Raw genomic sequence first — 19,119 nt, forward strand, 5'->3', positions numbered from 1 at the left:
TCTGAGACCAAGATCCGTGAGTTTAGAGCCTACGTTTTCTTCGATGTATCTTATTGTTTCTGGTCTTCTACTCAAGTCTCGAATCCATTTTCAGTTAATCTTTGTTTATGGTGTCAGATACCAGTCTAGTTTTATTCTTCTGCATGTACTTTCCAGTTTTCCCAGCACCATTTATAGAAAAAGCTTTCCTTTCTCTATTACATATTCTTGGCTCCATTGTCAAAAATTAGTCACTGATAATATGTGTGGGTTCATTTCCGGGCTCTTAATTCTGTTTCATTGGTCTGTATGTCTTTTTCTGCCAATACCATACTGTTTTGATTAATGTAGCTTTGTAGTTTGAAGTCAGGGAGTGTGATATCTCTAACTTTGCTGTTTTTTCTCAGAATTTCTTTGGCTATTCATGCTCTTTTGCGGTTTCATACAAATTTGAGGATTTTTTTGTTTTATTTCTGTGAGAAATGCCTTTGGTATTTTTATAGGGGTTGCATTAAATCTATATATTGTTTTAGGTAATATGGCCATTTTAACAATGTTAGTTCTAATCCATGAACACAAAATATTTTTTCATTTTTTTCTTCAGTTTCTTTCAAGAATGTCTTGTTTATAGTGTACATGTCTTTCACCTCTTAAGTTTATTTTTAGGTATTTTACTCTTTTTGTTGTGATTATAAATGGAATTTTTCTTCATTTCTCTTTCTGATATTTTGTTATTAGAATATAGGAATGCAACAGACCTTTGTATATTGAGTTTGTATCCTGTAACTTTAGTTTTTAGTGGAGTCTTTAGTGTTTTCTATATAGAGAATCATGTCATCTGTAAAAAGTGACAGTTTGATTTCTTCATTCCCTATTTGGATGCCTTTTATTTCTTGCCTGATTGCTCTAGCTAGTACTTCCAATACTATGTTGAATAATAGTGGCGATAGCAGACAGCTTTGTCTTATTCCTGACCTTAGAGGAGAAGCTTTCAGTTTTTCACCATCGAGCATGACTTTACCTGAGGATTTTATTATGTTCTTCTATACCCATTTTATTGAGTTTTTTAAAATCATAAATGGATGTTATATATTGTCAAATGCTTTTTCTGCTTCTATTGATAGCATGATTTTTATCTTTTATTAATGTCATATATCACATTGATTTGAGGATGTTGAACCATACTTGCACCCCTGGAATGAACCCCACTCGATCATGATATATGATCCTTTTACTGTATTGTTGTATTTACTTTATTAGTAATATGTTTAGGATTTTTGCATCTATGTTGATTGGCCTGTAATTTTTTGTGTGTGCATTGTCCAGGCTTGGTTTCGGTATCAAGCTAATATTGGCTTCAGAAAATGATATAGGAAGTATTCTCTTCTTCACCTTTTTGGAAGAGTTTGAGAAAGATTAAATACTAGGAAGGTATTAAATCTTCCTTGAATGTTTGGTAGTATTCACCAGTGTAGCTGTCTGATGGTCCTGGACTTTTGTTTTTTGGAAGGTTTTTGATTACTGTTTTGATTTCCTTACTAGTGATCAGTCTACTTAGGTTTTCCACTTTTTTAATGATTCAGACTAGGAAGATTATATACCTCTAGAATTTGTCCATTCTAGGATATAGCCCTTCATAATACCCTTGTAGAATCCTTTGTATTTCTGTGGTGTTCATTGTAACTGTCCTCTTTCAAAACTGATTTTATTTTTTTGAGTAGTCTTTTCTCCTTAGTGAGTCTAGCTAAAAGTTTGTAAATTTTATCTTTTCAAAAAATAAGCTTTATTTCATTAAATTTTTAATATTCTTTTTGTTCTCTTTCATCTATTTCCACTCTGATGTATTATTATTATTATTTTTCTTTGACTCAATACTTATTCAGTAACCTATTGTTCAATCTCCACATATTTATAGTTTTTCTAGCTTTCTTCTTGTAGTTAATTTTCAGTTTTATACCATAATGGTTGGAAAATATGCTTGGTATGATTTCAGTCTTATTTATTGAGGCTAGTTTTGTGCTGTCCTTGAGAATGTTCTGTGTGCATCTGTCATTTGGATGGAAAGTTCTGTAGGCATCAATTACATCCATTTAGTCTGATGTATTATTTAAGGTCAATATTTATTGACTTTCATTCTGGACGAACTGTCCATTGCTGTGAGTAGGGTATCCTGGCACCTACTATAATTGTATTTATACTAGTTTCTCCCTTTAGGTCTGTTGGCTTTATATATTTTGGTGCTCCCAGGTTGAGTGCATATATATTAATACATGTTATTTCTTCTTGATGAATTGTGCCCCTTATTACTATAAAACATACATCTTTGTCTTTCGTTACATTTTTATATTGAAATTTTTTTGTCTGATATTAAATACGGATACATTCTCTTCTCTTGATGCCATTTACTTGGAGTATCATCTTCCATTCCTTTACTTTGAGCCTAGGTTTATATTTGGAGCTGAGATGAGTCTCCTGCAGGAAACACATAGTTGAATCTTGTTTTTTAATCCTTCCCACTACTCTGTGCTTTTTTACTGGTACATTCAGTCCATTTACATTTATGGTGATTATTGCTATATGAGGACTTACTACACAGCATTTTATCTTTTGTTTTCTGGTTGAGCTGTAGCCCCATTGTTTCTTTTCCCTTGAGATTATGTTTGCTATTTTAGTTTGGCAGTTTTCTATAATTTTTTTTTCCATTTCTTCTTTTATGTTTTCTGTCTCAGCTCTGGATTTTTGTTCTGTGGTTACCATTAGGCTTGTGTAGAATAGCTCATACATACAATCACCCTTTTTCTTCTGATTACTCTTTATTTAACTGTACATGTTCAGTCCTTTTCCCCTTTTATGATTTTTCTCACAAATTATCTTTTTATGTTATGCATTCATTACCCAATTGTAGTATATTTATTTTTAATGCTTACTTTTTTTATCTTTAATCTTTATATTTGTTTAATATCCTGTTCTGAAATAGAGCTGCAATTTCCTGCTCTATTAGTCATCTTACTCAAAGTTTTGTCTACTTTTATCTTTTTTTCCAGTAGATGCTGCTTTCAACATTTCTTCTAATGCAGATCTCATAGCAGTAAATTATTTTGTTTCTCTGGAAAAGCCTTTCATTCTCTACCATATCTAAAGGGAAACTTTGCTGGATATATGATCCTTGGTTCATCTCTTTCAATATATTGAATATTTTTTCTACTCTCTCCTGGCTTTTAATGTTTCTACTGAAAAATCTGATTACAATCTAATGGGGTTTCCTTTGTAGGTTACAGTCTCTTTTTTCCTGGTGGCCTTGAGAATTCTTTGTCATTAATTTTTGACAGTTTGAATAAAATGCGTCTTACATAAGGTCTTTTAATATTGATACTATTAGGTGTTCTGTTAGCTTCCTCTATTCTAAAGACCACTTCTTTTCATAGGCTTGGGAAGTTCTCATCAACTACTTCTTTGAGTAGGCTCTCTGCTCCCTTTTCCTACTCTTCTCCATCTGGTACACCAGTAGGCTTATGTTGCACTTTCTAATGGAGTCAAATATTACTCATTAAGTATTTTTCTTTTTTAAAAAACTCTTTAATTTTTTTCCCTTTAGTCATTTCTAGGTTTCTATCTTCAAGCTTATTCATTCTCTCCCATCTGGTCAGCTCTGTTTCCAATGCTAACACATTCCTCATCTCATTTACTGAGTTCTTCAGCTCCAGAATTTGTTTGGTTCTTTTTTATAGTTTCAGTCTCTTTGGTAAAGTACTCCTTTGTTCATTAATTTTCTTCTTGAGCTTCATTAAACTTCTTTTCTGAATTCTCTTGTATCTCATTGAGCGTCTTCATAATTGCAGTATTAAATACTCTTGTCTTTAAAGTCACGGTCTTCCACGACTTTGAGTTCGCTTTCTGGAAACTTCATTTTCCTTCTGTGTTCTCATATTACCTTGTTAGTTCGTGGTATTTGATGGATTGTTTTTGTGCCTGCACATTTGCGGTAGTGAGCTCTTGTTTATATACTGTTTTGCTGTCAACAGTTCAGCAGGTTCATAGGCAGGATACACTTTTGTTTTCCAGTAGATTGTGATAGAGAAGTTTTTGCTCTCTTTTATGTGCAGTAAATGTGCCTCTGAGAATGCAGTGGAGTAGCACTCCTTTGGTTAAGGAAAATGCTGCATGCCCATTGGGGTGGGGAGTATCCCAGCAGTTACTGGTTCGCCTCAGTTACAGGGCAGTATCACTGGTGCGGCATGTTGTAAGTGGCAGAAAACCAGTTTTGCAAGCACCCAGCACTATCTTTTTTTTACTGATGGTCCCTGGCCTTGCTCTATTTTTGGAGGTGTCCCCATCACCACTACTAGGCTATGCCAGGATGAGTGGAGCAGGGAAGGGGGCAAGTTCACTATTTCGTAGCCCCACTGTACAGTATATAAGGCATCTCAGTTTTCTCTATCTCTGTAAGTTTGAATGGGGCAAGGGAGGCAAGTTGCAATTTTGCAGCTCTCCCCACTTTCCAGCAATGGCTTTTGGAACCTCTCAATGCCCAGGGGTTGTCAGCTTTCTTTACTGAGATGGATGGAGCTAGAGAGGCAAGTTCACAATCCACAGCTCTAGCACATGTCCAGTAATGACAGTTGGTAGTGCTGTGTTGTTTTCAGCTTCCCAGCCACCTCTACCAGGGTCTGCTGCTATGGGGAGAGGGGCGGAAGATGCTTTTCCTCGGGGACTACTACTTCTGCCTATCTTACAATCCAGGCCATAGTGTGAGGGCTGTAGCCTGACTCTTCCACCTGACTACTGCACTCAATGGAGCCTCAGTGAGCACCGAACTGCATCTGCGGCAGCCATCCCTGTCCTTACCTTCCCGTCCCCAGCCTGCCTCCCGTACTCATTTCAATCTGCCCACCTTCAGATGTTCCAATTTGTGATTATTCAGGTGTGTTTGTGTTGAGCAGGGGATCCTTTGTTGAGTTATAGTTGTCTACATGTAAATTTAAGGGGAGAAAGAAAGTGGTCTTCTCACTCCTCTGTGATGCTGATGTCTGGCATGAACCTTTATCTTTTAGAAGTCAGTATATGAATTCTTCATAGAGGTGCCTTGAGCTTGTTCGAAATCTGCCTTGATAAGCCACCCTAAGGTAGGCAGATCCTTTCCAGGAATGGATGACAAGATTCCTAGTGGAGAATCAGTTGCCTTTGAGATGAAGTAGGGATGAAGAAACAGGAAGCTTACCACAGAGTAAAAACTCAGAAGTTGGTACAAGTCATTGAGACACTTGATCATGAAAATGGAAGTTTGAGGCAATCTTATCTAGATCCCAAGGATAAAGGAAGTTCCCACTGGCATCCAAGATAGCTACCTTTCCATGTTTTTCTTGACAGCACTCAGCACCATGAGTCAGGTACCAAAGCTGTTCACTCATATGGTAGTGGTAGGCATTCATTAAAAGTTCATCGAACTAAGGCACAGTCACCCCAAAAATGCCCAGTCAGCATTTTACTTGATGTCACATATGATCTAAATGTTCTGCCAGTGTCTTGAGTATGTACTAGAAACTTTAAATAGACATTCATTTTAAAAGCTTAGATTTTGATGTCTATCAGCTTCAAAGCTGGAAAAAATAATATGTCAAGATATGTAAATTAAACTTTGTTCTAGGAAAAATGAGATTACAAACTGCTCTAAGAGAACAGTGCCACTCATTTTTATTGATAAACATAGTCGGCAATGTCAAGATTCAGGTCTGGGCTGTCCACCTATGCCATTCAATGTTGGGGCTAATGCTAAGGGGAGGAAGCCTTATTCCACGATCTTACTAGTGATTTCCAACAATTATGTGTGATCTCTGATTTGTCCTGGTTATATGTGTATATTATATATTCTCCCATTAACATAATATTCCTCAACACAGAGGCTGTTTTTCATTACTTTAGTATTTCCCCTCCAGTAAATTTCCTTTTGATGATTTTTAAATACTTGAATTTAGTTTGTCATAAAATCTTCATTTGTTCTTTTAATTCATACCAATCAAAATTAAACTTTAAAATATTGTAAAATATCATTCCAAAATTTTCACTACATTATAATAGAATGGTGTGCACTGAATCTCTGAATATTAAATCCCTTATAAGCATATTTAAAAACATTATAATGGTGACTATTAGAAATCTACTCGAGTTAGGAAAAACATGAGGAAACACTATGAGATTAAATAATTTATTACCATTGCTAAGATGAACACATATACTTGATACTTAATTTTATGCAGAACTTTAAAAAAATAGTTTTAATACAGTATCAAAATTTACACAAGTATTTTGTCAAAAGACCAGTATTTCTTGTATTAGCTGCTGCAGGCTCTACTGCAGGCACAAAAACTTACTTTAAATGTCTTCAGAGTGTAGGAATACAACAATTTAAGGATGAAAGCTTTTCTAAAAGAGAAGGTATAAATACAGCAAGCAATATTCTTTTACAGAGTAGTAGTGTTTTAAAAATATAACATTTTAAAAGAAAGACTTAAATGGTAACCCAATTACGATAATTAGAGAGATTATTCTTTAGTAAATTAACTCATAAATATTTTTAGAAAGCAAAGGGCTGACTTTTCATCACAGTAACCTTTTAAGAAGTATAATAAAATTCCTTCACAAATGGCAATTAATACATTGTGTAATGAGCCATTTAAAAACAACAGAGTAACTGCAATGAATCAAATCTGAGTAATTTAGAAGAAAACTGGAAATTGTTGCATTCCTACTTTTATAATTTTAAACTACAGTAAAAATTTAGCATTCTGTCACAAGCCTCTTGCACATTCATACAAGAAACTATCATTGCATTTGAATAAACACAAATACCTATCATAGCATTTCCAGTACACACAGTCTAATATTATATATATATACCAAAAATAAGAAACTAAGCAAAGCTAGCACACCTCTTTTTCAAACCTCAAGCAATCTGAACAAAGCTTTTAGCCTTAATAATGAATGACATGCGTCAGTTTCATAAAGCATTAGATAGCTGCTGTAGACAAAGCCTTTTTCATAAATGCAGTGCAGTATTTTAAAGTTCACATGAAGTTTATTAAATATAACAGCATGTCTAGAAACTAAATTGTAGAAATTGACATCTCACTGCCAAAAACACTTAGAAAAATTGTTCGCTTGTTCTTTAATTGAAGTTAATATTAACATCAATGGATACACTGAATGAAGATGGAGGTTGATATGTCCCCACAATGTGTCTTCATGAACAGTAGTACATCAAGATTAAAAGATATATTTTGATCATTTGAAATAAACAGTACTCCCTGGTAAACACTCTACATAATGATGCTACCAGCTGGTAAGGAGAATTTCTGTGGTATTTTAGCACCTCAAAAGTCAAAACAAAATCCCAGAAACTTAATCTTATTATCTTGTATCCAAATTATGAATCAGGAAATAGTATTTTGTTGACTAAAATATACGAAATAGGTTCTCAACTCTCAAACTTGGGAAGCTGGAAGACATCCCTTCTTCAGTACAACATGGTAGAAAACTCCCCCCCCATTAAATGTAATGAGCCAACCATCAAAACCACTGAGGCTCTACTGGGCTCTTCAAATCATGCATGTTTCCTAATTATAATCTTAGATCTGAGGAGTCAAAACATTTTAGTTCTAATGAAAATATTGCTACCAAAATGATTTTCAAAGCTACCTTGTTTGAAATTGAGGGTTGTGAACATCAAAGCGAGAGACATAAAATACAGCTTTAGTTATACTAAAAGTTTTAGAGGGAAAATATGTGCAATGTACAATCACTCCATGAGTTCAGGTTTGTGGGAATCCACTCTTGTATCTCTCTGGCAGTGGTGATCTCATGTTTGAAAGTGTATTTCTCACATTGGTCCTTTGTACTGGTTCCCAGACAAATGCTGCCTAATTCCAGGACACGAACCTGCAGCATCTCCAAGTTTCCGCCACACAACCTTAAAAAAAAAAAAAGAAGAAAGGCATCTTAATTGTCCTCTTCCACAAAGAGATGTTTTGTAAAGAGGAAATCTATGAGGGGCAAAGAGGAATGTAAAGACGAGACAAAATAGCCACATGAATGAGCTCAAGCACAAAATAAAATACAAGCTTCTAAATCACAGGAACTGCTCAGAAGATGGGATTACTAGGCTTTGTTAGCAATCAGGGCCAAAAGTAATGATATGCCAACTTAGCCTGGTTATATGAGTGACAGTCAACTAACTCTAGCTGAACACTATACCCTTGGAGAACTCTTAAACAGTAATTCCCACTGTCAGATTGACTGCACTGGTGGAGGTGAGACACAGATACCTGTATTCTTAAAAAGCTCCCAATGTAATTCTGATAGGTAGCCAGAATTAAGAACCTCTAAATCAGCCTGGTTCCTATATTATACATCTACAACAAGGGATATCAAAGTGTTTAATCCACTAAGAGAATAGGCTTTGATCTTGAGCTGTTTAAGTCCCAAGCTGATACTTTAGGGCCACTAGTAAATTTCCCTGGTTTTCCCCTTCAGAGTAGGGGCCTAAGTCATAAGTTGTAGCTACCAAACAGTATGACCTCAGATTACCAAAATAGAAAACATCTAAATTCAGGAATTAGATAAGAATTTAAGAATCACTGAAATAGGTACAATTATAATGCATTAAAAATTGGGCCAGATTAGAGGGACAACAGCAAAGGTGAGATTAAGAATAATGTAAGTATAAAGTAAAACTGAATTCAATGATATACCAACATTGAAAAGCACACCTGCATGTGCACACACACAGTACATCATAAACTTCCTACAGTGTTTCACTATAAGGGTTATGTTCAGATTAATTCCACAAAAATTTACATGGCTCTAACATGAACGCAAAACCAGTTGGTTCATTAATTATTCATAGACTGTTTCTTATTTTTTTTCCTTGAAAGAGAGTAGATACTCCCTGGGAACCCAATAAGAATATCAGTTCTCCCTACCTTCATTTGTAAGTCAATATAACTATTAGTCTCTCTGTTTTAGCAGACACTACTACCTATCATGGTTGAAGGGAACTGTACTTAATGGTCCTTAACTCTGGAAAGGAATAACATAGCACTGACTGGCTCAAGAGAGTCATTTTTTGATAAACTGAACTGTGAAGAGGTACAAACACCGAATCAGGAAGCCAAGGGTTGCGAGGGACTTTCCCTTTCTAGCCCTTAAATTGTGTATACAGTTACATCTACGCAGAATGCTTTAAATTTCTGGTTTAGAAGCAGAGGATAGTCTCAGAGACCTCATGGGATCAGCTCAAAAGTACTCAGAGGTGGCAGTGGGCCTTACACCTGAAAATACTATGTGGTGAAAGGAAACTCAGAAGGTTGAACTCTGAAATAAGGTAACAATGCTCAGGTGGGCACAGAGCAGTGGGGAAAAAAGAGCAGAGCAGGTGGTTGTGATTGTGGCCCAGATGACTAGTCAAGTATTTCAACTGTTCTCAGGGAATTTATAAGAGTCAGACAGACAAACCTAAGATATAACCATTACTACAAAAAGATTTACTGTTTCTTAGAGGGCAGTATAATTATTTCTGTGGCAGTTTGGGAAGAGAAAGCACGTCATGCTTACTAATCAACATGATGATGCTATGAATAATGGTCTTTTCATTGTATAGATGTGAACACTTATCTTTAGGATTAATACCAGAAACTGAGGCAAAACTTCTGTTAAGTTCTGAGTCTTATAACTGATGTCACATTATAAGAAAGCTTTATATTTCTGTGACATTATTTTAAAAGCACATAGTGCCTCTAATAGATTTCACAATCTTAGCTAGTTTCTAAGAAATTACTTACCTATGAAAATGTCTTGAAAATATTTGTCTTTATTCTCCAGTATTCATTATGTTTTCAGTGTTTGTAAAATTTATGATGGTGACAAAAATATTTTAGATCAACATTTTTCTCTTGGCTTGTAGTTTCCAAACATTTTAAGAGTGCTAAGTATCAGACTTGGGCTGGCTTGTATTTTTTTCTTAAATTTTGGGGATCAAAGACAAAAGTGGACAATTAGAAAAAGGGGTCCTAGAGAACTTTTAAAGGTAGACAAGCTTTTGGTTTCATGAAAATATACAGGGAAAAACAATTCCAGTCCATGTGGCCTTTTGGAAATACAGGAAAACAAAGATCAAGATCCAATCCATTAGTATTTCTCTTCCGTGATTAAGAAACAAATATTCTATGTCTAGAAATCTTTCATCTAAAAAGGCAAGAAACAATCCTGGCATTTGTTTATAGAAATCTAGGGTTAAACATAATGGAGAAGGTCTCCTCTGTAAGATCTGTTTTCTTTCCTCAAGAATGTAAAGCAATGGAAGTCCTCAGATTTACCACACTTGAGAAAGTGAAGAGAGCTAGTCCTTAGGAGATCAAGCATATTGCTAACTATGCTGTTTATTAGAAAACAATTTGAACAAGTAACTTAATTAATTTCTGGATGATAGTTTCTTCAAACACAGCACTCATGATCTGGGGTAAAACTCAGACATCTGATTATAAGTACTCTTTGGAGAACTGCTGGGAGATGACCTCTATGGCCCCTTCTAATACCGAACTTTCTCCCTTGTCAACAAATGAGAAGTAACAGGCATTCCTAGGTGTGTGGCTCAAATTTTTAAGTTGATCTGAGGGAAATATTCAAATTGAAAACCTTAAGGACAGGCTGAAAAGCTATAGAAAATGAACAGTTATTCATTTAGGAACTTATGCCCTCTAAAACAACCTTTTGAAAACAGACAAAAACATACGCAGGAAAGAAAAAATAACTTGGAAAGGGTTGCAAAAGAAAAACAGCCACAACACAAGCAAGCAGGAGACTAAAACTCTTTTCCCAGCAAATATAAAATGTCCACAAGATGTATCAACCTCTTTGAAGTCTTCCTGGAAACTAGTAAATGTTAGATAGTAAGTGTCTGAGAATATCTGGTCCTAGTAGCCTAAAGCTTAAGGGCATGTCTAAGCAATTTTGATATCTTAATGCACAAAGAATATGAGAATAAAAATAAAACACAAAGCCAATTAAAACCAGTGCTTAATATGATCTGCCATGCTTTTTTGCTTTTAACGAATGTGTTCTACAATATTCTATTTAGCTTTTTAATAAGCTTCACCATTATATTCTTGATTAAATGATACATCCATGCATCTTGCCCAAAAAATTAAAATTTAGCCAGGGATTAATAAAATCGAAGCCACATTAATGATTACATAGAATATGCATCGTGAAAATAACGTCAAATTTTTTACTGCATTTCTGACTTCATAGATTTTTGTGTTTCTAAGTTCATATCTATCTACTCTTACTATTTTCTGAGCAATGTCAACCAATGAAAGGTAAAGATACTACTTTGCATGATATGAAGCACACAGATGCATGAATAAGCAAGCATATATTACTTATCAAGATGATTTTTTTCCCCAAGTACAGTTAAAAATAAATCTGAAGTCTGTTTTCTTTATTGCAGGTTTTTAAACACTGATCTTTAAGGAACGTCTTAAAAAAAAAAAAAAGAAACCTATTTATTTTATCAAAACTAATAACATTTTAGACAATTACTTAGAAACTTTCATAATTCATTCTGAAATACAAAATTGTCTAAATATTCCTTACCTGAATATTTTATAACATGGTTATTGTCTTAATAAAATGCAACAAAATGTATTAAAGATAAGAACAAGAGGAACTGGTTTTATTTTCAAATATAGAAAGGCATTTGACCAGCATTTTAAAAAGTAGGTATTCATAAAGCAATAACTAAGCTACGATGAGGCTTTCAACACAGAACACACAACAAAGCACATTAAACTTACATTGCACATTTCTCTGACTATAGCTTTTTCTGTCTCACTAAGGTCATGTTCATACTCTTTACCCTGCTGACGATCTATAGTTTCCTGAACATCCAAGACCTGGATTTGTTGAAAAAGAAAAGCAAATTTCACATGGAAAAAAAAAACTTGTTAGTTTTGAGTAAAACCATCAAGGACCTCTGCTTAGTAAAACCTCTAGTTTTCTCCATGTCTGCATATCAGAATGGATATGTATATGGCAAATTCTTTTAAAATAGTTGATTGTTCTAAAACCTAGCTGGAATCAATTCCACTTGATTTTCAAATGGCCAGTAAAAGCAATCTATTGCATCACTAAGTCAGTTGAATTCGTTAATTAGCTGTATTTAGTTAACTGAGTTATTAAGATAACCTGTGTCAAGAATTTGGAGACTGTCAGTAATTCTTGCTCCATTTTAAAGATGAGCAGTATAATTGAGTCCAAACAGTCCAAATGATATGTAGACATGGCCTATAGAAAAGATGACTAAAATAGATGATAGTGACAGGTGAAACTGATCAGAACCCAGGCATATGTACATAAGAACTTTTGTTAACATTACTGACCTCACGGTTCTTGCTTGGACAGTCTCAGTGGCTAGGAAAGGAATATGGAGACAGCTCTTTGATAGTAGCAATGAGAAATACAGACTCCTTATAGTAAAAATATTAGAGCAGAGTGGGGATGAGATGCTTTTAAACAATTTTTAGATTCCATTCTCTAAATTACCACTAAATAGACTGAAAATAATATTCCTTTAAAAATGTAAAGGTTTCATGTCAATACTTTGGCTTTGAGTGTTGTTTGTTATTTTTCTCTATATCAGCTTATAAACCAAAGCATTAATGTAGCATAAAAAATATATATGCTTTTCCTAAAAGCTCCTGTAGAATCTACCCTGAATTGTGACATTGCTAAACTCCTTGTCACCTGAGAATTGGCACCAGTGAACAGCTGAGCCAAAATAAATGACTTAAGCATGAAGTGGGACCTTCGTGTCAAGTTCATATAGATAATGAGACTACATGGATATTTATTAGAGTTCAATCTGTAATAAATACTCTGATTCACAAACTAATCTCTGCTTAACTCAAAACTTCTAGCCATTGTTACTATGTATATACTACTGTAATGTGGCTATGACAGCAGTGAATGAAACCCTCACCCTGTTATTCAAATTAAACTCAGTTCACATTTTTTTATAGAGGAAATCGTTGACTATGCTCAGTGAATATTCATAACTTAAAGGACTCTTGGAACAAGCTCATTTAACTGCAAATTTGATTTATAATGCACCTCAGAGAAGTGTACTTCAAATCAGTTAATTTCTACTAAATGAAATGAAGCTACAATTAATAGATATCATGAATTTTAAAGCAAGAAAAATGTAGTATTATTATAAGTGAGCTAATTTTTCACATTGATTTATAACACTTCCCCCAACCATGACCACAGAGTTTAATTAAATCCTAGAGATTCCTTTGAAATCTATCAGAAGATGAGAAACTGAGCCATTGTTCTAATTATTCCTTTCATAATAGAAAAATCTTATGACATAAATCAGCTCTAGATCAGTGAGTTTTAAAAACAAAACATGTTGAGTGGCTACATTTCTTTTTTTACATTGAGCTATTAAGATGAATTTCCCATAGGCTATGTTCGCACATATTCTGTTTCAGACACAGTTAACTCATGGAAGCAAACACATTCTGTATTCAAGAGCCTCCATTTATCCAATAAAGATCCTTTGGTTGCTCAGTATTACCCATCTGCCAAGTGAGGATACTTGTGTGTTCTAACATAATATCTTCCTCTCGAGATAAATTTTATTTGAAAATTAGAGAATGAATTCAGAGATAATTGAAGAGCTCTTCCTTGCCCTCCCTTCCCTTCCAGGCCATACTAACACAGCTGCATTGAGACATTTGGGCCAGATTGCAATGTGACCCACTATGCTATACATCTCAATCAAACTGCACTTGTCATTTAATAAGGCAATAGGCCGAATCAAGCTTTCAGTTTGAAAAGTAGGGCAAGGTGTTTCTGTGGGAATATGTGCAGACACTAATAGTACAGGATTGAAGCCACTCTCTTGGTTTTCATTTTAAAATGCCTTTCAGATAGCTAGGGCCCAGTTTATGCTAACATAACAGCACATTTAACATGGTGTTAATGTTAAAAGCAGCATTCAAATGCTCTTGCAGAGAGCAAGATGTTCATCAGTGGATAAACCAACACCCACCAGTTGGGGGGCAACACCCCCATTCTGCTCTGCCTTTCCACGAATTCCTCTCAGTTGCTCACTTTGTGAGTTATCCCAACCAAGAAATGCCAAGTACACTGACACTGGCTGCCAGCAGGGTCCTGCTACCTTCCTTCACCAAACAGTTTATGCTTAAAAGAAGCGAACTCATTTTATCTAAGTTACAACAAAATATAATGAGAGAGCTAAATCTTGTACTAAAACAAAGTCATCCCCAAATCCAATATTTTGAAGTCCTCATCTACTTATTTGCTTAAATTTGCTTAAAAGCCCACTCCAAAAGAATGCCTCTCAGGCTGTTGATAAATCATTCTGAAACCAAAACAATTTTAGAAAAGTTGTGAAACTCATGCAGCAAGTGCAAGACTGAAGCACTCTGCATACTTTTTGGCTCAAAGTTTCATCAAGGCTACATGTTGGGAAGTATAGATAATATGAAGGACACGTTTCATACTTGGAAACTGATAAAACCTCAGTGAACTGTCTCAGTTTTAAGGTGATTACGGTACTTATTAATTTTACTTAAAAAAAATTAAATGATAAAATTCAGCCAAGTCTTTTTTCGAAGTCATTGCAGAATCTGAAGTAAAAGCCAAAAATAAAATAGCTTTATGAACAAGACCATATCTCTATTTTCTAATACTCTATAAAGGAGCATTAACTGGAGAGTTTGAATTACCTAATTTCAATTTAGTGGAGGACAGAGTAGGTCTTTATTTCAATAATTTCTTTTAGTTAAGCTGTACAATGTATACTTCAAATGCCTAAAGCAAGAAAAATGTGGTATCCTTCCTTACTTTGGCCAACTATTAATTCCCTGTATTTGAAGACATCCATGCTACCAACATTGCACATAAAATACCTACAATATTTTACACATATGAATATACATGCACATCAGACTTCAATTTCAATGCAGATAATGAATCACAGTACTCAAAACAAAATGATAACACTAGAGATTCAACCATAAGTACTCAAACCCATTGTTTAGAAAATTAAAATTAAACTTTAAAAATTAAGATAAGTTACACCATCAGGGGTCAAAAAATAAAGTAGCTATGGTTAAAACAAGACTGAGGACTACCAGACTACAGCAAACAAATCACAACACAACTGAATTTCTGGATAAATGGTCGTACACGGTTGGTTACCTTAAGAGAATGTACCACGGGTTCAGGCTGCTGAGAAGGTGTGGTGTGTCCACTGAAGCTAGCTGGAGAGCTGGGTGAACTGTTATTCCCATCAGCCCCTGATGACAACCTAAAAGAACCCTTAGTAGAAAATCAACAACTTTGTTATTAAAACAAAAGTCGTTTATAACTGCATAGTTGTCATTCAATATTCACTTTCACCGCCAAATGAGAATTAGCCATTTTGTCAAACTTTTTCAAGACTGTCCTATGATACTATCAACCTGTTAATTGGAATACACCTGCTGCTTGACCAGCAAGAAAAGTTAGAAAAGAGTCATCTCTGTGCATGTCTAGATAGCACTTCTGATTTACCAAAGAGAACAATGCTCCCTAAGGAATGGCAATTAAGAACATTTCAAGAATGATTTTTGAAACTTAGATATTCATGAGTAGAGAATTTGTGAGTTACTCCAGAGCTGAGTTAAACATGCTCATTCAGCAAGACAAATGCCAAAATCCATATGTCTCAGAAAATGCAGACACAGCGCATTCTTGCACTGGCGAAACTGTCATATAAAACACTTCTTTGGGGGGGGAAGAGATAGAGAGGACCATATTCCAAAGAGATTTAACCAAATTCAGTATTTTGTGGTCATTTTTAAAATATAAAATAGATCAGAAATTACATATTTGTAGTTTAGTGATTCTTTGACTTAATTGCTGAGAAATTAGAACCTGGAATGATGAAATAGACCTTTGAGAGTCACAGTCACCTATCCAGGAACTGGGAAAAAATAACTACTTTTTAGAGGGATTGCTTGGAGAAAGACTAACGGATCAAGAAAGGAGAGCAGCAGTTATCTACCCTCCTAGAAAAAGCAGTCTACTGGGAGTTTTCCAAACTTGTTTTTATGGAGATCATTACACTCAGAGGGCCTGAGAGATTTTAATTTCTGTACAACAAACCTACAGACTTTTTTCGTGCCTAATAGATTAATAACTGCACCATTTATCTTGATCCTGCGAATCTAATCCCCTGAGGAGGAGACACTGGAGTATCGTCTGTGGATTCATAAAAGGAAGAAACAACTATGGTTTGGGACATTTATTTTCCAATATGTATCGGAGAGCTTCTATGTTGTGCATTTTAGGGATGGGAAGAATAAGGCAAATGCAGCAAGTTTTAGGTACGGGTCTTATGCAAACCACACTATTTTTAGAGAAATTGACAATTCCCATTGATTTTTACAAAAATTATTATTTATGCAATTTGGAATATTTTCTCCTTTCTCTTGTCGCTGTTACTTCTTATGTCCTTGAAGGCTATCCCTGCTACCTCACAAGGCAACTGAGGCCATGTTCTTTTCCTTGTTCAAAGAGTTATGGAAACAAATCAGGTCTTCCCCGCCTTCAAGCAAACAAGGAGAAGCAGCCGTAGAATGACATTTAAGTGACCTCTATAGCTTCTGTCCCTCATTGCTACTAATGATTAAATTAATAGCAGGTGAGGACAAATGATTATAATAGCCCCAACCTCTTCTGGAAAAAAAATTTAGATCTGTTTTCCTGTATCTGTAATTCAGAGCAAATCAGACATAATAAATAGTACCTGATACAAATAAAAGGGAAACTATTTGAAGTTTAAAGATGGTTAATGGGCACACCTGCCCTCCAACCCACCACCAAATTTTGGACACCCTTTTCTTCTGTAGAGAGCAACTGTTTCCAACGTGAAGGCGTTATGAGGAAGCTCCCCTTCCCTGCACAGCCCTGGCCCTTTCCTCTCCTCTTTCCCCATTGTCACCACCCATGTGAACTCCTGTGAAAAGGCTTCTCAGGTTACACAGAGTTCACTTCAAACCTCTCATGTAGGACCGAGCACTGTGGTGCAGTCTTTCCCCTAACTGGTGATCTAACTGTCCCCCTGGGCCACCTGCCTTCCAATTCTCTTAAGATCAAACCCTTTTCTGCCCAGCCCTTTTCTTTCAAAGGTTCCCTTCCCAGACCTGGCAAAATGGTAGGCATATCAATCCTAGCATCTTTTCTCTTGGGCCTGGAGCTGCTGTCTTTCAGGACATTTGGGTTTAAGAGAATTTCTAAAAGCAATGATAAGTAGCTTCCCTAAACCAAATTCTCTGGACAAATTAGCATTGTTGAAACTTAACGGGAGTCCTGTTCTACCCTTATCTGTTCAGAAAACCACAGACTTTTTTTTATTAAAGAGTTTCCTTAATATAATAAAGGCTACAAGAGGAATTACACTGTCGAGGAAAACTTATCATTTAGGGATTTAAATTTTACTTCATATTCACTTTATGAGCCATGGACTAGTAATCGCCAAAATGATCAAGATTTATGTTTTATGTGGTTTCCGTGAAGCCACAAAGGTAACCAAATGCCTGGCAAAGTCGTACATCAACAGCGGCTAGACAGTTTTCTAGGTTACAATAAAATCAAGTACCTCATTCTATCATATCTCATTTAGTTACTATAAAAGAAAAGGTTAGAATTCTATGTGTTCTGTAGAATCAGACCAATATTTAGAGAATTATCTAGGTTCAATCAGTACATACTCTCAGTTGACTAGTATGTTTTTACTGAAATAGTTTTAAAACTGTGCTACTGAGTGAAATACCAATATAACAAACGATTTTAAACACACTCTTGGAGTTCATTTAAATTATAACTTGGCTGGCTCAGGAGACAGGTATTTAAAAAGAAGAAAATCTTAATAAAATTGGAAATCTTAATAAACTTTGGGGTGGCTTGTTCTCAAGCTACACATGATCATAGAGTAAGTACACCACCAGCTCTTGGGTCAGCGGTCAGTTTGAAAGGGCAAGGAATACTTTTCTGGGACTGTCTAGAGCCACGTGGTGGTGTCTTAACAATTCATTTTCATGGCCACTGGCCTTTTAAACTCCTTTTCATGAAAAGTGCAGGGTACCTTTGTTCTTCTCCAGCGTCTGGGGTTACTCAACTTTCACCCTCAGGTTCAGGAAAAAAACACTGAAGATGACTGTTTAGGAGATGACTGTACTCCCAACTCCCCTCCAGAGACTTAGACATACAGCAGCTTTCACGTGTACAGACTTGCTCTCCACCCCCCGGTGTAACTTTTCCTCCAGCAACAGAAGCCATCTGGTTATGCACAAGCAAAGGCAGCAGCTGACTCATCTTCACTCACCGGGAGAGTGGGCAGGCATCGTCCTATTCCTCGGCACCCTTGCCACCACTGCAAGACCCGCCGGGCTCTGGGCCCCCAGCCTTTCTCCATATTTGAGCTGTTTCTAGTTGGAGGTTGCCTTCTATTCTGGGTGGCCTTATATTTGGAACAATATAGTACAATCACTCAGAAAAATACTGTTTCCCAAGTCTCAAGAAAGCAGATAGAACAAGAAGCTTAATGAAATGAACCACAATGACCACAATGGCAAGCTGTAGCATGCACCTGTAACTAGGGAGAAAATTAAAATAAAAACAAACTGAAGTCCTGTCTATTAGAGCTAATACTGATTTTTAAAAAAAAAATTTTGGCAAAGGTATAACTAATTCTCAAGCTATCAAAAAAGTAGTAGATGATAATGCTAAAATTACAGGGAAAAAATTAAGCTATTTAGACAACTTTATTTTGTGAGTTTTACTTATGAGAAATAGAGAATTACCATAAATCTTCCTGGTATTTAAAACTGTATAACTTCAGAATTAACAGAAATTATTTGAAATGCATTTGGGAGCACTTTGTCCTTTTGTTAAGAAGTACAAATTGGGTCAATATATTCAGTAATACTTAGGAAAACTGATGCTGCATCAAATTCTCAGCAAAATTTCAGCATATTGAAAAAATAGGTATGAATTAAGAGGTAACTATTGCAT

General features: G+C 35.4%; 1 protein-coding gene across 8 annotated transcripts in view; it reads right to left on the minus strand.

Annotated features, from left to right (window-relative positions):
* Positions 1 to 6,167: 6,167 nt before the first annotated feature.
* Positions 6,168 to 19,119, minus strand: part of CCDC85A (coiled-coil domain containing 85A) — a 172,004-nt gene continuing 159,052 nt past the window's right edge. For 2 of the 8 annotated variants that reach the window (XM_039887102.1, XM_039887101.1), the window contains exons 4-7: positions 18,431 to 18,565; positions 15,262 to 15,381; positions 11,826 to 11,924; positions 6,168 to 7,942 (exon numbers count right to left, since the gene is read on the minus strand). In XM_039887102.1, the coding sequence (XP_039743036.1) occupies positions 7,853 to 7,942; positions 11,826 to 11,924; positions 15,262 to 15,381; positions 18,431 to 18,565 (444 nt within the window). In that variant the 3' untranslated portion in view covers positions 6,168 to 7,852. Of the gene's footprint in view, positions 7,943 to 9,812; positions 9,991 to 11,825; positions 11,925 to 15,261; positions 15,382 to 18,430; positions 18,566 to 19,119 lie in introns of all 8 variants that reach the window. The other 6 variants (XM_039887107.1, XM_039887106.1, XR_005658221.1 and 3 more) reach the window with 5 other exon arrangements.

Source organism: Pteropus medius, unplaced genomic scaffold, assembly GCF_902729225.1.
Source record: "Pteropus medius unplaced genomic scaffold, Ma_sr-lr_union100, whole genome shotgun sequence".
Lineage (NCBI taxonomy): Eukaryota > Metazoa > Chordata > Mammalia > Chiroptera > Pteropodidae > Pteropus > Pteropus medius.